Source organism: Chrysemys picta, chromosome 7 (assembly GCF_011386835.1).
Source record: "Chrysemys picta bellii isolate R12L10 chromosome 7, ASM1138683v2, whole genome shotgun sequence".
Classification (NCBI taxonomy): Eukaryota; Metazoa; Chordata; order Testudines; family Emydidae; genus Chrysemys; species Chrysemys picta.
In genome coordinates, this window is record NC_088797.1 from 69,625,024 (window position 1) to 69,652,048 (window position 27,025).

General features: G+C 40.1%; 1 protein-coding gene across 39 annotated transcripts in view; it reads left to right on the plus strand.

The window, feature by feature from the left end:
* The window catches only part of ZMIZ1 (zinc finger MIZ-type containing 1), a 497,476-nt gene extending 473,507 nt beyond the window's left edge, over nucleotides 1-23,969 (plus strand). For 19 of the 39 annotated variants that reach the window (XM_024107235.3, XM_065553356.1, XM_024107234.3 and 16 more), the window contains 10 exons: nucleotides 816-1,026; nucleotides 2,272-2,377; nucleotides 3,647-3,807; nucleotides 4,885-4,952; nucleotides 5,853-5,921; nucleotides 6,587-6,834; nucleotides 7,233-7,313; nucleotides 9,763-9,926; nucleotides 15,599-15,847; nucleotides 19,683-23,969. In XM_024107235.3, coding sequence (XP_023963003.1) covers nucleotides 816-1,026; nucleotides 2,272-2,377; nucleotides 3,647-3,807; nucleotides 4,885-4,952; nucleotides 5,853-5,921; nucleotides 6,587-6,834; nucleotides 7,233-7,313; nucleotides 9,763-9,926; nucleotides 15,599-15,847; nucleotides 19,683-19,790 — 1,465 coding nt within the window. In that variant the 3' untranslated portion in view covers nucleotides 19,791-23,969. The remainder of the gene's footprint in view (nucleotides 1-815; nucleotides 1,027-2,271; nucleotides 2,378-3,646; nucleotides 3,808-4,884; nucleotides 4,953-5,852; nucleotides 5,922-6,586; nucleotides 6,835-7,232; nucleotides 7,314-9,762; nucleotides 9,927-15,598; nucleotides 15,848-19,682) is intronic. The other 20 variants (XM_024107244.3, XM_065553361.1, XM_024107237.3 and 17 more) reach the window with 3 other exon arrangements.
* Nucleotides 23,970-27,025: the final 3,056 nt, after the last annotated feature.

Below are 27,025 nucleotides of genomic sequence, written 5' to 3' on the forward strand. Positions count from 1 at the left end.
CACCTAAGATTTAGGTTGACCTAGATACATCACTCAGGGCTGTGAAAAATTTTGTGCTCTGTGCGACATGGTTAGGTCGACCTAACCCCCACAGTAGATGCAGCTAGGTTGATGAAAAATCAGAGAGATGGATTACAAAAATAATTCCATCAGTGTGGGACTGTTCTACACTATGACACTATTGCAGAAGTGTAGTTGTGTCACTGTAGCGGCTGTAGTCTAGACATACCTTCAGTTACTCAAGGGTTAACTTCAGCTCAGTTTGGTATTATCTATCATTGTGGTAGATCAAGAGTGGTTGCTTTGGAGATAGAGTGGGACATGTGTTTTTAGGTAGGTAGGCAGGGATTCTGCTACTGAGATGATCCCCAGGCTGGGTGAGTTCTGCTTACTCTCTGAATGTGTTACTTGCTTTATTTTCTTATTATAAACACTAACGCTTGAGGAAAGACCTACCTGACTGCAACTTTTTCCTTTCTGCTGAGTCATTCCACCGACTTACAACCCACCTTTGTAAAGCACTTTGAGATCTCCACGTGAAAAGTCTTGTATAAGTGTAAAGTATTATTATTATTATTCTCTCAAATTTCAGATGCATGAGCCATCCTGTGTTGTTTCTGTTAATGGCTTTTATGGGGAGGATATGTGTTATGCATTTATTATTTGTGAGACATTTCCAGAAAAAAAAATCAGAGTTGAGCAAAGCAGAGTTAAAGTGAAGGGGGTGGGATGGCATAGAATTTCTAGCATCCACAAAAAAATCCTTTAGTCATATGAAAACAGAGTTTAAGCCACGTTTGTGCCTTGCGGTACAGGTCTGACTTGGAGCTGCAGTTCAAGTGCTACCACCATGAAGACAGACAAATGAACACAAACTGGCCAGCATCGGTCCAGGTCAGCGTTAATGCAACTCCTCTTACCATTGAACGTGGCGACAACAAGACATCTCATAAACCTCTGCACCTAAAGCACGTCTGTCAGCCGGGAAGAAACACAATTCAAATTACAGTAACAGCGTGTTGTTGTGTAAGTACATGGGGCTTGCTGCTGCCGCTGACTCTAAAGGTCTGCGGCACAGGAAAGAACTGTTTGGAAATATTCACTTAGGCCAGCAGTTCTTACCTCTTTCACTTTTACTTTTTTTAAAATGTTCATTGTGGGGGAAGGGAGGTGTCACTGATTGTAGCGCTGGGACAGGACAGGGCCAGAGAGAGAGCGCTAAAGACCAGATCATAATTAGCTGTAGAACTGGGGCAGCATGGGCAGAGCAGCTACCTTGCCAATATGTCTAGAAGGACCCACCTCTGAAGGGGAGAGTGCATCAGCTCTCTGTGCCCAGTCAGTACTTGCCTGGATAACAGTCCTGATAGCAAGGCAGGTAATGTGACGGTGGATGGTTTTCTTGCTGTGGACACTTGTCCACTGGGAATTGGACTGAGGCCAAAATCTTACTTCACACAGAGCATCAAATTGCCATTTGTTTGCCACTGTGACTCTGGGCTGGGTTTAAACCAGTGAGATAAAGGTGAAAGGCTCATATCCCATTACTCAATCCACTGAGCCATGCAACTTGCCTCCCACTGATAGCTCTCAATTACAATTAGCATAGATTGTACTTTTAATGGAGAGGGGCTGCACACTTCATAGTCTGGGCTTTCTGCCATTTCATTGCCATTGGCAAGGGCAGAGAGTCTGGGGACAGCTTTCCCAGGGTCAGAGTCTGAGACAATTTGAAGAGAGACCTCAAGCTTAAACCCATTGTTTTACTTCAGACTTCTTCTTCCGTGCACAGTCTCACATTCCTTGTCTTGTGCCCCACAGTGTAGTGGTGGATCACTTATCTGATGGCTAGGAGGAGAGGTCATCTCAGCAACCCTCCTAGCTATTCTGAGTGCAGGGCAAGTGGGCAATAGGGCAGGGGTAGAAAATCCAGAGGTCACTGTGACAAACCCCATAAATAACAGATTATCGCATCACGTTTTTGACTTTCAAGGGGAAAATGATGCAGCGAATGTTACCTTTTCTTAACAGCAACGTAGCCAGGTGATAGGTGTTACCCAATCCTAGACTGCAACTTCAGACTGTCCTTAAAGAGAGTGTGTTAACTCAGATGAGCAAAATCCACTCTAGCATGTATTTGCAGGGTTCCCATTGGAATCAGTGCAGAGCTGCATATGTGCCATCCAAGGGCAGAACTCTGCGCCACCCAGTGGTCTATAACAACGTAACATGCGTGGTTCTGTTAGTAACTCAGTGATTTTTTTTTTTCAGTCACACTTGTTCGTGTTGCAGTTAGTGCACCGGCCATCAGTTCGTTCTGTGCTTCAAGGCTTGCTAAAGAAACGTCTTCTCCCAGCGGAACATTGTATCACTAAGAGTGAGTTTTGTGTGTGTGAGAGAGAATGTATTAGAGACAAGGTGGATGAGGGATTATCTTTTATTGTACCAGCTTCTATTGCTGAGAGAGACAAGCTTTCGATCTTCTTCAGCCAAATAAAATGTAACCCCCTCCTGTCCACCAGGCCAGGGTGGGGTTGTTAAAGGCAGGATAAGTCTGCCTTGTGGCTTTTTACACAGCTTTGGGGGCCAGGGCCTGAGGTTCCTCAGTGTACTCTGCTTTGTGTGCCAGTGTGTATTCAACTCAGACCAGACCTACTCAGACAAACCACCAGGAACAAAGTTGCATTCTGTAAGAAAACGTAGAACAGGATTACAGTCCAGCAGCTTCCTCTCTCCCTGCCGCATGCTCCCAGCTTCAGGAGAGCTCTGTGTAAGCTCGAAAGCTTGTCTCTCTCACCAACAGAAGTTGGTCCAATAAAGGATATTATCTCACCCACCTTGTCTTTCTAATATCCCGGGATCTACCCGGCTACAACAACACTGCAAACAATGACTGTATTAATTGTATTAACCAAGACTATCCAAAGTGCCTTATAATCAGCTATAATATTTTATTCACCTATTGAAACTTTTAATAACTCTGGCCTGGGCTTGCCAGAGCATCATGCTGTTGGGCTACCTCCCTGGCATACTCCAATTCTGGAGTGAAAAACAGGGCAGAGCGACCAGTGATGTCAGCTTTACACGACCCAAGAACTGTCAGGCTGGGGGAATCCCTAACCATGTCAGCTTTTCATCACTCAGAGATCCTCCCAAGCTGGGGGAATCCCTAGCTGTCCATTTAGGGCTGCTTTCCATCCCCTTTGCAACACAAATTGGACAAACTGGGCCTGAGCCCTATAACTTTTCAGTATGTGATAGTTTCTCTAAATTTGATTTTTATCATACCTATGCTTATATTCAGTTGTGCACACAATACCTGGCTTAAGTATATAGGATTCTATGCCATCTCCTAAGAGCAGTTTATCAGATCAGAGGAAGACGCTACACCTCTACCCTGATATAACGCTGTCCTCGGGAGCCAAAAAATCTTACCGCGTTATAGGTGAAACCGCGTTATACTGAACTTGCTTTGATCTGCTGGAGCGCACAGCCCCGCCCGGAGCACTGCTTTACTGCGTTATATCCGAATTCGTGTTATATCGGGGTAGAGGTGTATTTGCACAGCCAGACTTCAAGCAGTTACATTAGAAACCATAGTGCATGAGTGGTTTCTTTCACATACATATACCATCTTCCTAAACAGTCAAGAGGAACTTCAGCAGCGTGGCAGCCTCCTCTGGCAATGCAACACTAAACGGTGAGGATGGAGTGGAGCAGACAGCTATTAAAGTGTCTCTGAAATGTCCAATCACATTCCGGCGAATCCAGCTCCCAGCGAGAGGCCATGATTGCAAGCATGTACAAGTGAGTGCATTTCAGTGTCCTGATATTTTTCCCTATGCTGTGCATTACAATGTCTTTTGAGTGGTTTTTTGTGGGTAGGAGATGTGATGAATTTCTCTGTTTATCATATGGATTTTGTGGTTCGAGATCATATTTTAAATTTGTCTAATTTCAACCAAAGGGTATGACTGTTTTTTAAATAAATACTAAGTTGTTCAATTGATGATGAAAGCTTTAATTCCTCTTATCCTATTGCAAAATCACATGGAGTGTGATGAATGAAATAAGAAATGTCACATAACATTTCACTTGTAATCGTGAATAATACCATCATTGGCCAGATCCTCAGGTTGCTACTGAGACTCCAGTCCTGAAACACTTACACATGTCAGTAATCCCATTGAATTCAGTGGAACTACTCATGTATGTATTTGTAGGAACAGCGCCTGAGTCCTTACGTAGGCAAACAGGCGAGCTGCTACTGACTTCATTGACAGAGTAAAGACTTAAGTAAGAACATGAACTAAAAAAGTAAGGCCTTCCAGATTTGGCCCAAAATGCTTTGTGTCCAGTCTCTGGTGGCTTGGCTCACCTTTATTTCCAGGCATTTGAAAATGGGCTGAGAAATTATTGGAGGGATCAGTTGGGGATTGAGTTTTTAAGTTACCCAGTTTTATTGATTGTGGGTCCTCTTGAATTGTACTGCTGCACTCAAGGAATTATTTGTGATGTATTTTTAAGCCATATCAAGGGTGCCTAGAACATATGGTCAGCACTTGGCTTCAGCATTTTGTAAATGTAAATAAATAAACACAATGCATCTGCTTGTTTTGAACAATTCCTATTACCAATCACTATCCAAGAAAACGATCCCCCTTCTTTGTCTTCATTTTTTTACCAAGGGGGGAAATGTTGGAAAGTCTCATGTGCCTTTATGCAGCAGGGAAAAGGATATTTCCCATAAGCCACCTTCTTACTTCTGAAGATTTATGTCTCAGTGCTTGCAGTCTTGTTTCTCCACTGTCTGCAGTTTTATTTTTGCTCAGTTGGCTCAGTTAATATGGTCTGTTTGTGTGTGTGTGTGTATTTGACTTGCAGTGCTTTGATCTGGAATCTTACTTGCAACTGAACTGTGAACGAGGAACTTGGAGGTGTCCTGTATGCAAGTAAGTGAAACATTATGTCAAATGCAAGTTGCATAGAATTTGTCCCAAGTTATCTTCCAAAACAAACAATAAGAGGCAATAGGATAGAGATGTTGAAAAGAATGGAGAAGGCCATTAAGAATGTTTGGTTTATCTTGTTCTATGTTATAAGAATATGGGGACACTCCATGATATTTAAAGGGCGACAAAATTAAAATGAATGAAAGAAAATACTTTCCCCTGCAATTCATAACCTGTGGCTCACTGATTCAGGATATTAATGAGGCAAGGAGTTGTGCAGGATTAAAAAGAGATTTGAACCTTTATATTGATAAGATTGGTACCTACCTGGTTATTTCAGCTAGGATAATAGTTACTAAGGCTGTCATTCCTTATGCATCACAGTATGAACTCCAGGTAAATTCAGGAAGAAACTCTCTACCAAGCAGCGGTGGCACTGGACAATTGAATTGTGGGTTCATTGCCTTCCTCTGGATCATCAAGTGTAAGCCACAATCAGAGACAAGATACCTGAGTAGAAGGACTTCTGGTCTGTTCTGAGATTGCATTTCTGTTCTTCTATGTTGTAATTCACAAATGACTAAACTTCAGATGAGCAGATATTAAAGTGCTCACATTCAGTACATCCACTGGGAAAATATAGGCAAGGTCACGTTTTAGAGGTGGGAATCAATCTACTGTAGAGGGGGAGAGGAAATCTACACTGAGCTTGAAACAGTAATGCACTGCTCCTTATAATGTTCTAATCTGGGGATAGGCTAGTCACAAAATCCAAGTTCCTGAAGAAAGTGGCACATCCAGTAACTGAACAGGTCTCATTCTGGTGACTTACCCCCAAACCATCCTTCCTCTCTATATACATACTTGCAGCTATTACAATTTAGGCTTCTTCCTTTCTAGTAAAACTGCTCTACTGGAGGGCTTGGAGGTCGACCAGTATATGTGGGGTATTCTGAACGCTATACAAAAGTAAGTGAACTCTCTTTATTTCCGGTTTTGGTTCTGACCAGCTGCATCAGTTCTCTGCTTGGGTTAAAAAGATTTTCCCCAGAATGATTAGGGCTCTTTAAAGGTATTAGATCTGTAAGTTGCAAGGGAGAGACTGAATAGCTTGGGTTACTGAGTATGAAGCTTGTCACCTGTTCAATTGCAGGGCAGGTTAGTAGTAAGTGAAATTCATTATAAATCTGATGGCTGTTTGGTAACTTAGGTGAAGTGACTTGGTCTCAGTCTGGTTGCTAATGGACCTGGCTCCTAATTGGCACTCTTGATGGCAGACTCATCAGAGAGGCAAAAGATGGAATGGGGAATGAACTATTTTCTCGCTTCTAGAAGCGACCCGTCTAACTCAGGTTGGTGGCACTTTAGGCAGGACCATACAGAGATGTTTGCAATGCTGCAGTCCTACTGTACCCACTTGTGGACAAAGGGAGGAGTTCATTTTTCAAGACTCTGAAACTATCACCTTTTAAGAGTGCTGCCTACACATTCTTTGCAAAGGAAACACTTTGAAATTGTATTGTCTTTGGGGCAAATGGAATTCACAAGTTACAATGCAGCTTTTCGTGGGAAGTTCAGAAGAACTGATACAATATCACTGGCTCTTGCTTTGCTAAGTTGTTTCTGTCTTATAGCTCTGAGTTTGAAGAAGTTACAATCGACCCAACGTGCAGTTGGAGGCCAGTCCCTATAAAGTCAGATATTCACATCAAAGATGATCCAGATGGCATTCCTTCCAAGAGATTTAAAACCATGAGTCCCAGCCAGATGATCATGCCAAATGTGATGGAGATGATTGCAGCTTTGGGTCCCGGCCCATCACCTTACCCATCCCTTCCACCTCCACCAGGGGGCAATAACTCCTCTGAGTATGGTAACCAAGGTTGGTTTTATTATTTCAAGAGTATAGAAAACATATCCCAAAAATTGTTGAGCGATTCAGTCAGTTTTTGTGATCCACATGTGTAGCAGTGTAATCTATGAATGCCCTTGCATGGAAGATTGTTTGAGCAAGTAAGAAAATATACAGCTACTGATATGAAACACTAACGCAGCCCTTTCACTTTAGAATTTATTTAGGCAAAAATCTGTAATGAAGTAAATCAATTATTCTCACCCATTTTATGATAAAGCACCTCTATCCCCCCTACAATGGATGAGCAGCGGCTGCTCCCATGTCTGCTTTTGTCATGCCCCAACACAGTTCCCTTCATCTTGCTTTCTGTCCATTTCCTCCATCCCTCCCTTTGGTGACTTCCTTTCCCTGTTCCCGCTCTACAGAAGGCCACATACTGCTGAGGGTGATAACCATGGAGAAGCTTGGGCCAGTGGGCTGCCGTCTGAGCCTGCAGTCCTGTACATGTAAGCTTCTCCATTGGCCAGCTTCATTAAGGGCCACTGTGGGTGTAGGGACAGAAGGTGGGCAACTTTTAAAGAACCATACACCGCTTTGCTGAGAAGCACAGGAGTGTTTTTGCATTAGGAAGTCAGTTTTAGAGTCATGCGAATTTCTCCACCACCACATGCCCCAAGGTTGGGAAACACTGGACTAAATGCAGGCGGTGGAGATATCTGTTCAAGGACCTGGTATATTATAGGGGCAGGTTGTAGCTCAAATTCTCATGATATTGTTGTAAAACTAGAAACAATTATCTTTGCAGTGGTATGATATGACTCTCAGTACAGCTCTCAGTAGTTTCAGAAAATGTCATTACAAGACAATAGATGTGCTTCTTACAGGCATTTTGGAGAGAATATATATATATAATTTACTCCAATGATTGTGAGACCAACAATAGATTATCCAGCTTTTTGAATTATCAAGTAGGGGGACAAACACTATAACAATATCATGGGTACTCCATCACAAAGTGTGTTTCACTCAGTCAATAGGGAGGAAGCGTAGTTAGAGCATGAGACCAGGAGTCACTTAATTTGGGCTTTGCTCCCTGCTCTTCCCACTGACTGTGACACCTGGGGCAAATTACCGCTTTTCCTCTCATTACACATAGCCGGACAGTGAGACTGAGTGTTTAAAAGCATTTAATGTCCTGTGATGAAAGGCACTGTAGAAGGACAAAGTAGTAGTAATAGTACTACTTTGATGTTCGTAGCTTAGTTTTATTTATTTATTGCAATATTTTCCAGTATAGCAGTAAACACACTGCAGTATGTCAGTAATACGAGACCTCATTCCAGCTCCCTGCTACTAAATCTTTCCTGAGAAATGGTGTGAGACCAGCTCTGTACTATGAGACTTATCCAGTTTGCAGATTAGCAAAGTGAGAATTAGAAAGGCTCTACAGCATTTACATGATAGATCAAAGTCCCAACTTCTTTGAGAAATACTCTTACATGGCTAATGACTTCTATTCCTCTGAGATTAAACTTCTGCTTAAAATGAGCTGTGCTGAAAAGCAAATGATGCAGATACTTCAGTTTGTCAAACTACCTGCTTGACTTGTACATTTAAAGCTGCTCTACTTCAGCTGACAAACTGCAAACAAGCTCCAAAGCCGTTGTATTATTTCAGAGCTCAATCTGATCCCATTCCTGGCTTATGTGATTGCTTGGTAGCTTTAGTTCAGTTTCCACTGTTCATATCAAGTAAACCACCAGAGTTGGCAGCCCAGTTGGAAATCTTAACAGAGACACCCAGGATAGAAAAGGATATGGAGGGTGAACTTATCTGTTCACCTATAGAGGATCAGTTCAGAAGAGAGTTGGAGCACAGTCGCTGGAATGGAATGGAGCAAAACACACTGGTGCTGGCCATACAGTACCTTATCTGCAGACAAAGAGAGGATTTTATTCTCTAGATATGGCAATCTCCCATCCCTCACCAGCTCTAACTTCATTTAAAACTAGGTGAGTGAGGGCTAAAACCAAAACATTTATTTTGAAAACCCCTGGAACTTTTGTGCTTCAAGGAACTCAGACTCAAACCAACCTCAATTTAGTTTTGGAAATTCATTAATCTTCCGTTAAGAATGTTCACTTCATGTTTTAAAATGTTGGCCACAGTCAGATTGTAACACTGCAAATTAAAAGAATAAATGCCTTAAAAAGTAGATCATTAATGTTCCATTTTCCAAATCACTGAGTGAATTTTATTAGGTTTTGTGAAAACAAGGAACATGATAGCACAGGCTTGAGCCAAAGCATTAAGGCCTCTTCTGTATTAATCTTAAAGGAAGCTATATGTTTACTCTAAAGAGGGGGCAGTAAAATAGATGCCAACAGTGAGCACGCACTGCAGTAACTTCCTTACGCAGTTCTGCCAATAAGCCTCCTGATTAACTGCAACAAGCGTGTAATCCTAGTTAGACAATAATCTTTAGGAACAAAGACCACCACACACTTTTGGATGTAGGACATCAGTCAAATTTGAACCCATGTCCCCAGAAGTGGAATATCCTCCAGGATTTTATGTCTTCGCTACTGTGTATTGTTTTTCTCCTTTCTTAAATGAATGTGCTAAGTTGAAGTGGTTGCCATTTAAAATACCAGCATTTGCCAAGTTACTACATGAATGTATCTGAGCTGCTTCAGTTTCCCCTTATTCATAGAATAGGAACTATGTGGTATCAATCGGTGAATGGTTACTTTTCTGTGGAAGACGACATATAAGAGACTGGTTTGGTATTTGTTTCTCTTCCTCTACTTTGCTCTAGTACACAGAACAAAATTCCACAGTAAGAGTCCAAATCACTGCATTGCAGCGCTGTGCAGTGTGAATTGCACTGTTGAGGGAGCAGTGAGAGAAAGCTAAGAGTCTCTTTCATGGTAACTCTTTTTTGGCTTTTTTTAGGCAACAGTTACCAAGGTCATGGCAATTTTGATTTCCCTCATGGGAATCCTGGTGGAACTTCTATGAACGACTTCATGCACGGGCCACAGCTGTCTCACCCTCCAGACATGCCGAGCAGTATGGCAGCTCTTGACAAACCCCTCAGTCACCCCATGCAAGAATCAGTAAGTAACCTTACATCAGATCTTTCTGTTTTTTCCTTATGCAGGGTGGAGGTCTTGCAGCACTAGAGGAATCTGTATCAGACTGTGAGCTGTTCATAGCTCTTAGTGGATTCCCCTTGTCAATTCTTAAAAAAGATATGTCCTGGTAATAGAGTCAGAAGTGCCACGTTTAGAGTCTAGGTTGGGGCCTGTGAAGCAGCAGTTCTGAGCTTTTTGAGTTGTCACTCTACCTTGTCTATTTGAAAGAGGCAGCCTGGTCCAGTATGTTAGTCGCAGTGGTTTGTGCTAGCACATGGAAAACATAGATTTCATTCCCAGTGTTTCATTCCCTAGGCAGCAGGGTCTGTAAATACTCATCCTCAACAGAGAGCCTGTTAAAGCATGGCACTGACTAGCTTCAACGCATGGGTGCTATCTTGTCTGCCTTTGTCGTTTGGGAGAGAATTTTGCATCACAGTATTGTAACATTGTATCCTTCCCAAGGTAAACTGAGGCGGGAGGGGGTAAACAGCCTGTAAACTGGTCTGGCAGGACATAGGAGAGTACCTTGGATGAGGCGAGGTAGACCTGTGGATTTCAAGGATAGATGCCAACTCTGTGCTGAAAGGACATCAGTCGTTGAGGAGAGAAAAAAACAGAGGATCCTCAGATCTCAGATGGAGACACAAGACCACAAGTTAGGAACAGAGTTTGTTCATTTCAGAACACTGGATTGTGACTATTTCATGTACGGAACTTTATATCCAGAAAATACAGCACTGCAGCAACAGCAGCAGTACAAAACCTAACAGCAACACTTAGCTTTTAGGCTTGGCTAATCATCTGTTTTAACTAGCGCAGTACAATTTAATGTGTATATATATATATCCCCCTCTGTATTTGTTTAAGTAACAGGGTAGGGGCTGTATATCGTCTGGCACTGCATTACATGCAAAGGAAGAATGCAAAACTTGACATGTCAGATGTGCCGCGTTTTTAATGAGTATTGTGAAGCACATTTACAGTGTGTAACATGGACATGTGGTGGCAGCAGCTTAGGACAGGTCTCTTCTAGATGGCAGCAGGTTTTCCTGAAAGAGGGTGGTGGGGAATTAGGAAGACGGTAATAAAGGGAGAAGAGAAAAGGGAACTTAGGACAGGCCCAAGTGTCCCAGTGAACAGAAGGCTGGCGGCAGAGGAAAAGTCCAGAAACCATAGCAACTTTGTGAATTGTAGGCTAATAAGCAATAGTGCAAGGCATACATACAAGCCTTGGGAAATCAGCTTGTTGAACCGTCCAGACTATCTGTATCAGAGCCAACTGAAATAGCCCTAAAATATAATATAGTGAGGATTTGCTACCAGCAAGAACTATCCATGCAAAGCAACTATCCCTTTATATAAAGGCTGCAGGGACTTCTGCTTTGCCTCCAGCTATGAAACACTTCAAACAAGAGTCCTAAGCCAGCCAGTGCAGATTGACTTCATCAGAGTTAAGCAATGTCACTGCTCCTCTAGTTGGCCCAGTGACATTTCACATGACAAGTGGCAGAAGATTCAAAAGGCAAGTGGCTTGATATTAGAATGCAGAGCTTGAGGAGCTGTGTGGCCTTCGGTAAGCTAAGAGAAAATATGAAGGGCAAAATTCTCTCCAGTCTCTGGGCTTCACTTGGTGCAGGAGACTGAAGGGGCAATTATGGAGCTATTTATGGCTCCTTGATTCTGTGATCAGTTTGTGAGCTAGTTACTCATACTAGTTGGTAACTGATGGAACAGAGCTTTGCTTTGTTTCGCTTTCTCCCCACCATGAAGTGCACTCTATGCTAGTGGAGTGGAGATGGCACTAAAGTAGGCTCCATCCAGTTTATGTCAGCTCATAGTTCCTTCCTGTACATGAGGGGGATTCTCAGCTGACAAGTTATAGACAGTTTCCATCTCCCTTGTGCTGCCTGAATAGCACAAGGAAATCAGATTGGATTAGAGAATCTTTCCCTAAATCTTCAGATATTTCCCATAGAAGAGGTTACGTCAGGATTCTAATTTAGCTATTTGAGTATTATAAAGTATCCATTTTTATCCCTTTGTCTTTCTTTCTCTTCCCTCCCTTAAAATTATAAATCTTGGCTTGACCTATAGCAAGCATTCAGGAAAGATTACTTTAAACCCTCAGCTTTTCAGTAACTGCATTCCATTGCACAGACTCATAAAGTGCATACCTGAACTGGACATCAATACATTAAAATAACTAAGTAACACACTGCATGATAAGAGATGTATTAACACACAAACTACTCAATGACCATTTTTTATATGCTGTTTACCTTTAGCGCTATACAGATAGCTTGTTTATTATTCTGCTATTCACTGAGAATATAGAAATATAAAATTGCCATACCAATGGCCATCTAGGCCAGTGTCCTGTATCTAACTAACATTGAGCAGTGAATGCCGGATACTTCAGAGGAAGTTGCAAGTAATCCCTTAATGGACTATATAGAGTAGCCTGCATAGAGGGGAAGCTAGTGAAACTTGATCCTTCTTCGCACACAATGTAGATCGCTCCAGGAAATGTGTGTGGTGAGACATAGACAGATTCTGGTAACAGTGAATTTGATCATCAGAAATATCATTGTCAACAGTGGTGTTCCACCTATGTAGCAAGAAGAGAAAATCAATCCCCAATCCAGCGTGTGGCTACGAGAGGAGAAATAAACCCCTAGATTATAAAGTATTTTGGTATTCCGTGGAGGGAAAGGCTCTATACAGATGTAAGATAAGACTGCAACATAGTAGGTGCAATTCCTTCATATTTATATATTTTCATAACATTTCAGAGGTTTCAAATACGTTTTAAGGAGAAGGAGATTTCAGACTAATTTCAAGCCTATTGCTCTGAAAAGCAGAGGAGAAGAGTTCCATATGAACTTGGTACCCAGATTAATACCGTACATTTAGCAGCACTGTAATTCTCTGCGGTGAGATCCAAAGATGGGCTGCCGAATTTACCTCTTAGTCCTTTTCCCACCATCAATTTTCTATTGAGGTCAAAGGAATATTAGGTTTTGGCTGGCATTTTCAAAATAGTAAGCAGGTGTACTTCACATCAAGATTCCTAGAACTTAGTGTCAGTCTTATAACTGTGGTCAGTGCCATTTTGTGACATTAAATTGGAAAAGGGGCTTGCATCCCTATTTCTGGTATAAACTGCTATTGTATAGATTGTGTATATCTCCATCTTAAGTTATAGGAGTACAAAAACCCAGAAAAGTTTGTGGTCTTAGATGTCTTTGGTGTGTATGCCACGCTGTAAAACAAAAGCAGTTTTGTTAGACTGTGCATCCAGCTTTTTTATAATGTGGATTCGTGTCTCTAAGATACAAGGATAGGGACATGAAGAAATTAAAGATGTCTGAGTGATGTTTAGAAATGCTGTATCCTGCTTTTGCATCCTCATGGGCTTTTTTTCACGGGTAGATTTTATGGGGTTTTATGGTAAATAATACACTAAATAAGGTGGATTTAAAGGCCAGATGTCTGTCTGAGACACAAGTTCACCTTATAAACAACACTCAAATGTAGAGTTAGACATTGGTCTATAATGCAGCTTTTTTGGATTCCCTATCCTTTGATGTTGTTATGAACGACCATTGTCCATCCAGTAAATAGCTCAGGCACCAAAATATTTATTTCGCTAGCCAGAAATATCATTTGTCAACAGTGGTATTCACATATTGCCTAAAATATTTCTCTGCTTTGAAGTGTGTCTGTCTGAGAACATAAGAATGACTCTTGGTTTAAATAATTGGTTTTATAAATTTCTAGCAATTATTCCAGCATACTTATACTGTTGTGCCTTTTCAGTTTAAGTGGCATAAATTAAACAGGAGTCCAAGATAATCATATTTTTTTAAAAATCTTTCCCATTTTATCAACACTACTTTGAATTATTAAAAATAAATATATTTTTAAAAATGCTAGCTTACTTTTCCCGACTTCTGGTGTACATTTACTCACTTGGTTAGATATACACTGACTGTCCAATTTCTCTTGCATTTCATAACTTTATTAGCTTTGACACTCATGTACAGTAAGGCCTGTACTTGTATCACTACATCAGTGAGGGATGTGAATTTTTTTTTTTTTTTTTTGGTACTGATCTAGTTATACCAGTAGAACCCTTACTGTGGACACAATTATACTGGCATAAAGGTGCTTTATAACTAGTACAGAGCTTATTCCCCTTCTTATATGGGAATAACTATACTGGCATAACAAAAGCCCACACTAGGGTGGGTTACACCACTTTAACTATACCAGTATAGTTAAAGGAGTGCAATTTTGTGTTGACAAGGCTTAAGGCTCCCTTGCACTATTCTGGAAATATAAAGAGACCTAAATTACAGTTACACCCACTTTCAGCACCATTTACATAGCCAGAGTATTGTAAAGGGCCCTCTGTGTAAATGACAGTCAGGCCCACTGGAAATTAAAATACAGAATTGTAGACAAATATTTGACTAAAAATGACTGGTTTCAGTTATATTTTTGACTGTTGTAAAATATTTCTATTAACATAGGCTTTTATAATAAACCTCCCTTTTACTTTCCAAAAATTAAAATTAAAATGTTCTAGCTAAATAACCTGACAATTCCCTTTGAAGTGAATTCTGACAGAGTTTTGCTGGCTTTTGTCGGTTTGTGTTGGATTGTTTTCATGCTGTTGTTTGCATTTGCTCTTTTATTTCAGCTCTACTTTGTGGCAATATGTAGCATTCCTCAAAAAATGTTCACATTTGCTTATCCATCTACCCAGTTAACTTGAACACATTGGTTCCATGAACATTCATGCACTTTTTTTCTCATGGCACCAAGATCAAATTCCCAGGAACACTCCAACATTAAAGGTAGCATGGAAAGGAAGGGGGGAAATAGGGCTTGTGCCCTTTGATTGCTTCTTTATGATGTGAATTGAAGAACAGAAGACCATTCCCCACCACCCCAATAACAGAGTTTTGAATATTTGTTTAATTTGGGGGGTTGGAATTTTTTTGCACATAGAAATGTCAGGACTGGCAAGTCCTCACCCTCTCGGATTTGAAAGAGGAGTTCTTGGGTGACTCAGAGGTGGACTGGGAACTTTCTCCACCTTTAACTGAAGGACAGAGGTCCCTGACAAAGAAAGGTTTTCTGCCAGGTGTTTTTAATAAAGTAATAATCAGAATGGAATAAAGTGTTGTTAATATTACCAACTTAACCAAAATAGTCTGAATAACGATCACTTGTCTTCTCAGTTAAGCAGGTTTCCCTTGACTAGCTTCTTTGATGTCACCTACTATTTCTCCAGTCATCCATAGACACTTCCAGGAAAAACAGGGTCAACCAGACCTGGATTATTAATGCAAAGAAATAAGCAGAACCTTCCTACCCTGCTCTTTTCTCACGTTTAAGGCTTTGTTTACCCATCATGAAGAAGCAAATAAATAGCACAAATTCAGTGCCCTCCCCCCTTTGTGGAAAACCTTTAAGAGACAAACATTTCCTCTGATATTGGGATATGGGATTCTCTTTTCTGATGGCTTTTTTTGTTTTGTTTTGTTTTAACATTCAGTTGAGGAATTTCATTTTCTTCAAACACCTTGAGCACTGTACCTTGTGGCCTCACTTTCTTTTCCTGCTTTTTTCCTCCTTCGCAGATCCCTCATCCTGGCAGCACTGATCAATCCCATAGTTCCATGCAGCAAGGTTTGCACGTACCTCACCCCAGCAGCCAGTCAGGGCAGCCATTACATCACAGTGGTCCTCCTACCCAGCAGTCCCGGCAGCCACCACAGGCCGCTTCTAGCAACCATCCACACAGTGACCTGACTTTTAACCCCTCCTCAGCCTTAGAAGGTCAGGCTGGTGGACAGGGAGCATCTGACATGCCGGAGCCCTCACTGGATGTAAGTTTGTGTCATACTATCATCTGCCTGCCTTGGAATGTGCTTTACATTTCTGAGAGATGGCGGGGGAGGGCAGGGAGAGGGAAGGGGAAACAGCTTTCACAGCACATGTCATCGTTTCATGCATTGTTACATGAACGTAATCACTGAAGCTGAGATGATAGGCACTCTTGGCTTGCTGAGAAAACCTTTCTGTTGTAAGCAGCTGCATGAAACGCAAGCCGTATCTTCTTTCTAGTGAGGGTGTTTCCATGGGGCCAACCTTTTCTCAAGACAACAGATCATTTAAGCATCTGATTTGTTTTTCTTCTTTGGACTGGTGAGCCTGCATATTAAGGGCTAGATCCTGAAGTTACCACAGGCCCTGAGTCAGGGGCAGGGCACAGTTGCCCTCCCCAGGTGAATGGACTGAATTGTACTGAGAAAGTCACAATTCAGAGCCTGCTTCCCCACTTGCTCCTAGGACATAGTAATCTGCGCCAGTCTGGCATCCTTTACCATCCCTTTCCATGCTAACTGGTGTCTGGGTGAAAGCTTATCTCCACCCACACCCACCTGTGCAGTAGCAGCCCTGCAATGGCTGCTCTCCCTCACTATGCACTGACCAGCCCTGACGGTTCCACTGCAGAGGAGCAAGCTAAGAGAATGCCTTTTGTCCCTTTACTTCCCTGTTTGGTTGCTTAAGGCAGCTCATGACTGAATCCTGAGTTACTTCTGTATCCTGTTTTAAGGCAAATCGTAATCCTCTCTTTCAAACAAGGTTAAGGAGTTAGTTTATCTGTCTCCAGGAATCCTTTTGGTCAGCCAGGCACTTCTTCGAACATACATTTCTTAATGCTAGGGTTTGGTTTGATTTGGTTTGGTTTTGAATACCTTGCTCCTATCCTCATATTTTCAGTCTCTATTGTGAACTCAATACATGGTGTGATTATAACTTCCAAAGAAGTGCTTACTGTTGTGCTGCAGTCTTGCACATGTATTTATTGCTCGTGCTTTTAAATGTTCTCTGTCACAGAACAGCACTGTGTCTTTAAATAACCATACAAAAGGAGGAAGGATGGAAGTAGGGGAAACAGGATGACCCAAGTCATTTTGGTCATTCCTCCTTTAATAACTATGAAAGTTCTAGGCAGGTCAGTTTCTAAGGCCATGTCTACGTTTACAAGCTTACAGCGGCACAGCTGTACTGATATGGGTGCTACTGTAAGAGTGCTCCTGTAGCCACATTATGCCGACGGGAGGGAGCTCTGCCATTGACATAATAAAACCAGCTCAACGAGCAGAGGTAGCTATGTCAATGGGAGAGCGTCTCCTGCCGACATAGTGCTGTGCACGCAAGCACTTATGCTGGCAAAATGTATGTCGCTCTGGGGGGTGTTTTTTCACACCCTGAGCGACAAAAGTTTTGCCCACGTAAGTGTTAGTATAGACATGGACTTACTGTGAGCCAGATTCTGCTGCCATTCATAGCAAGCTCACTTAAGCCGTTGGGGGATGCACTTTGAGGGGGCAGAGACTGAACAAAGCCATTAAAGACCACATTCAAATAGTGTTAATGGGTCACATAAACAGCTAGGCTCCTTCTCATACACATGTTTAGGTAACGTAGAGAATGCTCTTTTGGTTGAAGCACTCATTCTTTGGGGATAATCATAGTATAGAAATCTGGATAGATAGAGATGGTTATCACCGATAGACTCATGTTGGATTCTTGAAGAGGCCCTGAAATTGCTTTACCTAGGTAATGAGACAAATACTGCAGAATGTTCAGTGGGAGTTCTTTGAGTTCATTAGGTGATGACTTCAGTGAACATGTTATGAAGTAACGATTGGATAAAAATGCCATGCAGTGTTATCAGTGAACTAAAAGATAACTTCCAAATGTGCAATGGCTAGTAATCTAGCATGGTGTACTCGTTGTTGGGCAGAATAATCTGCTTCAGTGTGGCTCAGTATGATGATTCCCGTAACATGAGAATTTCTCTTCTGTACAAAGATCTACATTATCCAGATATAGATGTAGATCTGTTCTTGTGTTTATACAGCAATTCAAGACACTCTAGTTTTCAGAAGTCTTCTTTTTACAAGCTCAGACAGTGTGCCAAGATACCTAATAACTGACACAAATAACTAAACAGATTATGTTTACACAATAATTCACGGAGGGCCACACAGGTATAACTGCTTGGTTTCAGCCACATACTAACGACTCCCTGATCTTTTACAACTGCTTCTTTATTTTAAATGCACCCCCCAAACTTGGAAAAGTATGGCTTGCGGGATAGTGGAAGGAGAGATTGTTTACATCCACCCTTGCAAAAAATGAATACAGTGAGCCTCAATAACATTACGTTAATTCTTTATCATTAATTAACTGTAAGGTCTTGAGAGTGGGGGCTGCCTTGTACTCTGTACAGCGCTTTGCACGGTGGGGCCGTAGTTCTGAACAGGGCCCTCTATACAGAACTGTAATGCAAATTATGCCCAGTAATCTTTGTGGTGACAATGCTTTTTTTACATTAAATGCATGTTCCTGAATAGAAGGTAGATATTGTTAAGAACAATAACAATTATTTCCTCTGGGAGATGCAACTTTTTTAATCATCGCAATCATACTTTTAAAAAGCAAATACAAAAAATACAATCTTTGTGTTTCTCATAAAACTTAGAGATTATGTTTACATTTCATTTTTAAAATATTGCAATATAAATTTACCTGTTTAAAGTTAGGGAATGAAACCTGTATTTGCATAAGAATACTAAAAATATATTAGTGTAACGTTAATATACAAAGTGTAATATATTAAAGTCTAGCTTTTAGTTTTGCAGCATTGGATAAACACATAGCAACTACAAGTGTGCATCTGAGCTGCTATCTCATTTTTTGAAGTAATCCATATTTTTTATTTTGGCACTAAAAGAATTTTGAATATAAAAAGTGCTTATTACATACTCCTTTTCACTGCCACAGTTTAAATTTGTCATTTTTGCTTTTTACCAAGAAAGTGTTAGGAGCAGAATAAACTGTAAAATGTCACTGGTTGTAAAACTGAGTAGTTAGGATTCCTGTGTATATGTCAGACCAAAAAGGGATCTGAATGGAATTTTGAAGAAGAAATTTTCCCTGTTTGAAGCATTATGTCAGTGGGAATATATCTCAAAATATTTCTGCAGTTACTCTTCAAAAGCTATAGTGAATAGTGAGTGCACTCTGCTGTCAGACAGGGGTATAGTGCCTCTGAGTCATTAACCCAGCTTGGGTCACCCATAAGATGCTGCTGCCGATTCATCTTTCCATGCAGATATGCATAATCCTACTTTGCCTACATAAAGCTGAGAGATAATTGTTGATCAAACTTAGTGCATATTTAGAGTATGTATTTGCATATAACTTTTATGAGTGCTCCCTATGAGAAAGTCATATACATGGGCAAGAAAAACCTTTGCAAATATCACCAGCCAGGGAATAAATTGTAACCCATGGAATAAACTCACTTTGCCCTACACAAAAGGAATTCATGTTAAGGATGTTGGCCTTGAGACTGTAATTGACGTACTGGGATGACTGCAATTCTCATGCCAAAAGTGGGTTATACAGACTTTCCCAGTCAAGAGCTCAGACTAGATGATCACAGTGGTTCCTTCTAGTCTTAGACTCTATGAAGTGGCCAAAAAATCTTGACATTACACCATCTTAATTTCTTGTTTATGCTTTGGATTTGTTCTGATGTAGATATATTACAGTCAGTTTCCAGGTATGTGCAGTTTTTAATCCCTCGTTCTGCCAATCTAATTTTATTACCTTTAATTTTCCTTTTAACTTTATATTTTGTAGCTGCTTCCAGAACTCACAAATCCAGATGAGCTGCTTTCGTACCTGGATCCTCCCGACTTGCCAAGCAATAGCAATGACGACCTTCTCTCTCTCTTTGAGAACAACTGAAACCCTATGTATTTTCCCCACTCCCTCACTTGTCCACACGTGGGTAGCTGCACAAAGAGGAATCTTCACACTCCCTTTCCACAGAAAAACCAACAAACTCAGACTCGATCGAATGGTGCACTCCCCGCTTTCTTCATCTCAGAACTGGTTTTGTCAGCTTCACTGACTGTGAAAGCAAGGCGAGGGGGGAAAAGAAAGAAATGCAGTGATCTCGTAGACTGCCGCTACTTGTCATAACAAAGCATAGACAATAGTGCAGCTAATGGAAACCCCATTCATTGTTAATCCTATAGGGAGAGAGTTCTATGATACACATAGTGTGAAGTATACTGGCAAGAACCGATCTTGGCAAGGAAACAAAAGGCAAAAGAATGGAACTGTCCTAATTGACCGGTCTCGGAATGTCCTTCCAACGAGTGTTCTTCCATTTTTTTTAAACCCTTCCCCTGCTTTCCCTCCTTCCCCCCTCAACTGCAGATTTGTGTTGGACAAATTGTATTGGCCACACGCATAAAGGAAAACAAACAAACATCTAAATCACCAAAAAGCACAAATAATACAATAAAAATCAAAAGTCGGGAAGAAATGCATCAAAGGGAGACATCTGCATAACTAATGTTTGTCTTCAGTAGAGGAGCCCTGAGAATCTCCAGGCTGCAGACAGTGTGTGTTTGTGTTTATAAAGCGTAGGAATCTGCGACACCTGTTTGCAAGGGATCCCTCTGCTTAGACACACAGACTCAGAAAAAAACCTTTAAATTTGTTTTGGTTTTTGGGGGGGCGGGGAGATTGGTTTCCAATCACTACCATTTGTAACTGTGTCGTTATCCAATTGTTGACATGATTATTTTTATCCCATGTATCCATACAAAGCAGAAAAAGAGCGGGGAGGAAGTGTAAAAAGTTTTCTATCTCCCAGAGCCTTCAGTGTGTTCAGCCTCTGTGTCATTAGATCCTCTGTACTACACAATACCTAGCAGGACAAGCTGGATGAAGGCAGGGAAGAGCTCCATGCCGGATGGGGAGAGTGACATCGCTCTTGGCGTTTTTTTTTTTTTTTTTTTTAAGAGCTTGAAAGGAGCATTGAAATTGGACAGACACCTTAGAGCTTCTCTTTTGTTTTGCTTTATGTTTTGTTTACAAGACTGTTACACGTAATTAAGCCTTTTTCTGCCCTGTTTTTTTAACTCTTTAGCAGCCCAGGAGGTTTTATTTTTCAAGAAGGATGGGCATGGGGAGAATAAGTAATTGTTAGTAGGTTACTACTGCCCTCAACAGACCCTGCTGCCACAATCACTGTCTTGCCCTTGTGATCTGTGCTTCTCGTGTGGTTGCTTCTCCTGCATGAGCTTCCTACTGCTTCGGTGCCCATTTTTGTGCGCTCGCTCTCGCGCTCTCATAAATTATGTACAGTAGCTGTGTAAAAAGTGCATGTGTGCCAACTTTGCCCTCGTGGTGCGACATTTCAGCTTTTGCCCACTGTACAGTTATTGCTTTCTTTATTACAAAAGCAAATTTGACCACCACATCCTATCAAATAGTCCCTTAGTTGTTCTGAACAATATGTTTTAAACTTAAGTGCCAGATAGAATTTTGTTAGGATTTTTTTTTTGTCTGTTTGAATATGTAATCCCTCCTCCCCCATTTCCCTTTTAGTTTGCAATGCTGTAAATGGCATGACATGTGCTTACAGTTCTGGATTTGCTTTCCTCACCAAAGTCAATATTTGTAAATTCTTTGCATATTTTTTGTTAACATTTCCCACTACTGCTGTACATGCATCGTGATATATATATATGCTAGTCCGCAGCACCTTGCTGTAGATATTAAAGGAAATGGCGGTTTAGTTCTTTTATTTTCCAATAGGCGTATTGAATTTGTCAAACATTTTATGTAGAGGTGTTCCCACGCTTATATTTTTCCTGTTTTACGTTTTTTTAAAAGGCGCTGTTCATTATGCAAAATCAATTATTTTAAGAATTGCTATTGTAAATATCTTTGTGAATATTTTAGTATCGTCTTTGATAATATTCAACATTTTCATCATCTGGTTATCATTTTGCTGGTGTTTTTAAATACCTTGTCTGGAAAAAAAATGGGTCCTTAAAAAAAAAACAAAGTAGGGTTCTTTAACAGAATGAGGGAGCATTTTTTCTTTGATAAATTAGCCCAACTTTCATATCCATTTCTCAAATGAATTGATACATCAGGCAGTACCTGGGTAATCAGGTTCCAGCTCTGCCATGCAAAGTGAATAATAATTTCCTGGGGCACAAAATAATCTTCATTGACTTGTGTGGGTGATTATGGGCTGGTTAGTGGCAGACATTTTGCCTACATCAGCAGAACTCCTAAAGCCAGCCCTGAAAACAAGTAAACATGCATTAAGGCAAGCAGCAAGTATATAAGATACAATATGTATATCACTCTTCTGTTCCTCCAGCCTTCGAGACTGGAGCTGTCTAACACATAAGTGTGTTGGTGGGTGGGGCAGGGAAACATTACAGTATGTTTTATTCTGCTTAGAACTGTCTTTTTCTTCTCTAGACTTGACCACATGTAGAGGATCTCTGCAGAATGTTAAAGAGATCTTGGTATAATACATGGTGACGTGGTTGTGGTGTGGTGCCACTCTCACGCAATTAGTAGGAAAGACCATCCTTCAGTTACCAATGTGTTTTGTAGCCGGTTTTACTGTAGTAGTTTTCCCCCTGTATTTTTGCTGCATCATTTATGTAGGTGTTGAAGTCATTTGCATGGGCAGATAATGATAAACTGACTTTGTATTGCCTTTAGGTATTTGGGGGGTTTTAGTCCTAGATCTTGGAATAAAGAACACTTCTCACTCTGAGTTGGAATTGGTTGCTCGGATTCTGTAATTGATTTTGTTAATGATTATTTAATTGCTCTACCCTATTGTTGCTCGAATAGCTGGCTAAATTAGCCACCTGAAATGATTCATCTATTAAAATGAGTCTACGCTTTTCAAACCAGATACGTTAAGAATCAATCTATTGCTAATTGGTAGTCGTCTAACTGTATCATGTAGAGGTACCTGTTGGGAAACATAAACAGAAAATCCCACAGAGAATGGCAATGTGGTTGGGGTGGTTTTCTACTTCGTACATTAATAACAGAGAATTAAATGGATATTTTAAGCCTACAGAAACACTTGGTTCCTAAGAAAAAGTGACACTAGGATTTTTAGCCATCATCAAACTGTCAGAAATTTGAGACAGTTTCAAGACTGTTCGTCAGCTGACGTCAGGTACTGTACAATAGATTCAATATGAAAAAACTTCTAAATGAAAATACGGATAATTTTTAATCTGTTCACTGCCATAATGTTAAAATGTAGGGAAAGACCTACCAAATAGGATAATCACAGTTATTTTCCTTTAAAGCTTAATTATTATATCAAATTCCCAGTAGTGTTTTAATCTGCTTTTTGGTTTTTAAAAATTGTTTCCTTATGGAAGCTCATCTGGGAAAGAACCCACAACGATCTACAGTCTGCCAAGACATTATTATAAGACTGACAGATACACACCGATGTCTGCAGTGGAGACTCAAGGGACATCTGTACATATGTAAATGATGAATAGAGACATGTTAACAGAAACGCATTCATTTTCCTTGGAATGTGCATTGTTTTTATTTTGCAGGAAAAAAAAAAAAGCTTGAAGCGCCATCTTATGTGGAAAATGAATCCTGTTCGTTAGCGTTTGTGAAGTCTCAGCATTTGTTTCACTTTCACTTCTGTAATATACTCTGACCCTTTGTGGAAAGAATTTTTTTGTTTGTTTTGTTTTTGTTTTACCTACATGTAATAATTAGCTTAAGTGTACTAGTCTATCACCTGTGTATTTTTAGGGTGCTACAGAAATAATGAAGAAAATAAGGGGATTTAAAAAAATTGTAACCAAATTCATACTTTGTACAATTTTTGATATCATGATCAGAGGAGAATTAAAAAAAAAAAGTACAATCTGAAGTAACATGCAAAAATGGCCATTGTCTTTGTTTGTACATTGTATGTACAGTACAATGCAATCATTTCATACTTTAAACTGGTCAGAAAAAATAATTGTGATTTTTAGTCTTGCAAAACTGTATGTAGTTAGATGATGTGACAACCTAATATTTATCTAATAAATATGTATTCAGATGAAACCTGTATATTAGGTGTTCATGTGGTTATTTTGTATTTAAAAATCAAATTATTTGACAATTGCTAGACACATATATTCTGTTGTAACACTGAAATATTCTCATTTGCTCATGTTAATTTTTTTTCTAAATAAATTTACAAAATTAAGGTTTGGCTAATTGGCAGCGGTTTTGTAAATTTGAAGTTTCTTTTTAAAACAAACAAACAAACAAAACCCAGTTTGTATGTTAATTTAAAAGTAACTCTAATGTATGTGGGAGGAAAAGTGAGAACAGCGAGGGCCAGTATTTTCTGTGAAAATTTTTGAAAGAAATAAAATAGTATTTTTTTCAAAATGTTCAATGGAATGTTTCTATTTTTCAATGAAAAACCAAAAAAATATTCAGTTTGAGGTTTTTCAAACTAAAACTGGAAAATTTTGAAGGAAATGAAATTTTTAATGGAAATTTTTTGTTTTAAATAAATGCTATTTGATTACAAAACTGATTTTTTTCCACTGGCTGTAGAAATTATGAACTTCAGTCCTTGTGTGGAAAAAAGTATTTTCAGATTCCTATTTCATGACTGAGGATAAAAATGTCATGGAAAAACATTGAGTCAAAATGTTTTAGGCCCCTGAGTCACACACATTTTAAATATTCCATAACGTTTCATTGTAAAATCTTGTTTTATCACCTGTTGTGAAATTATACATGTGGCACAGATACTAATGTACTCTTGACAATTGTACCAGAACCACAAGTGAGGAGTTATGTATCCAGAATTGCCACATGCGGTTGTCATCGAGGTATGTCGTAAAGCAGTGCATTGGCAAGCATGCTAACATTGCTAAAGACTGAAAGGTAATCCTTTTATATAGCAAAAAGTGGAGCTAAATACAGAGGAAGCAGAGACATCATGATATATCTGTTCTAGGATGGACTTTAATGTTAAAGAATTAGTTGGAATTTTAAAGTTTTGTTGCAAGACTAATGGAGCTGCCTTTATATAATAATAATAATTAATAAATAAAAGGTAGGTTTCCCCAAGATTAATTGACTCTGCTCCGAACTAGTAACTCATTCTACTAGCCATTGTTAGCTCATAGATTTCTGCTGTGATTTCATGGGATCAAGAGCAGCTGCCTCAAAACTATTGTTATTGCTAGTTTAGTACAGACTGCCTGGTGCTGTACAAGACACAGTGGAAGAATTGCTTCAAAGAGCTTACAGTCTAATTAGTCACAGTGCAAAATGCACTGGGAGGCTCAGACGAAGATTCTGTCTTGAAGGGTTTTGTTTTGTTTTTAGATGCGTGGTTGATATTTTTATGAAATACTTTATGGGTTAGCATTCGTGGGGCCACGTGAGATTTGAGGAGGGGTCTGAGAGGAAAGAGAATGGGTGACTAATATGCTGGGGAAGGGTAGTATCAAAACCCATCCCATAAAAGATTTCATTATATTGTCTGGATATCTAGTAGAGCTGGTCAGAAATCAAACATTGTATGGGAAAATACCAATTTCATCCACATTGTCAATGGGAAATTATCAAAAGATTTCATTTTGACATTGTTTTGATTTATGTTGTAATACAATGTATAATATAATAAACAGGTGAAACAATCCCCTAAAACAAAATGTTTTGACCTTATCAACACAAAACCTTTCAATAAGGTCAAGATAAAATATTATCTTGGCAAAAAATTCCAAGATTTCAACTTTCTGTCCCGGTTTGGGATGAGACAATTTCATAATGTTGGAATTTCCCATAGGATAGAGATTCCATTTTTGGCCAGTTTTAATATATAGGGCAACATGTAGCAAAAGGTAGTGTAGTGTAGTCTAGTAGGTAGGGCACTCTACTGCAAGTCAGGAGTCCTGGGTTCTGTTTCTGGCTCTGCTACAGATGTGTGAGACTTTGGGCAAATAACTTCATTTTTGTATGCTTCTGTTTCCCTTTCTACCTTTTCTCTGTCTTGTTTATTTAAATTGTAAACAAGATTAGTCCCTCAGAGCTGCCATAATCTGCAATTTTACAGCCCCACTCTGACAATCTTAATATAGTCAAAATATATTGGCACTTTTTATCTTAACGCATATGTTTCTGATAGTAGATACTAATCTAGCATGTGGTGTTGACAAGCATCCAGTTGTGATTTCGTCAGGTATCCTTATATAATCAAGTTGAGACTCGGTCAGTAGAGTTGTTGGATGAGACAGACAGGGAAAAAAACAGGTGCGTCAAGAAGTAGTATTGCAATAGATGGCACATTTGCATTTCAGCCAGTAGTGTAGTAATGTCCCAGTATGGTGCTGGGGGGCAACGTGGTGCTGGCTATGCCATCCTGTGGGATGGAAACTGAGTCTTCATGATCATTAAAGAGCTCTTTGTCCTTCTGTAAGAGTCCTGGGCCACTTCCATTTTGATTAACTGCATTCTGCCTCCTGTCTCCCAAATTCCCTCTTGCTTCAACTGGATAAGGCAATATTCATATCCTGTTCCAGAATTAGTGTGGCTGGTTCTATCATAGTGGTAGCTGCTTCTTGCGTCAAAGGTGGTATTTTACAGATAGGTAAAGTGAATGGATTCCTATAGATGTAGAGTTTTTAATTCAATAACGCTGGGATTCCCAAACGTTTTCACAGAATGGGGCCTCATCTTAATAGGGATCATCTCATGGACCTTCTCATTCACGATTGTGCAGACCTCTTCTTCTCCCACAAGTGATCCTGGAACTCATTGATTTTTAATGGGAGGTAGGTATTAATGGGTATTTGTAAAACGCACTGGGCACCTATCTGCATCTTTAGGCAATGAAGAACTTTTTTAAAAACTGGCCCATTGTGACCAAACAGCTCATTGTGGACCACAGGAACTGCCTTATAGACCACGTGTTCCATTGACCACCATTTGGGAAGCACCCCTGTAAGGCATTCTGGGGCTAGCTAAAGGCATTCTATAAAATGATACATAGTGCAGGTCGAGTAATGAATTCCAGGCATACAACGTCATTCAGTACACTTGAAACCAAACTGCCTAATTATGGTAATAAGAAGCATGAGTAGGAGGATGAGGTTTTTCTC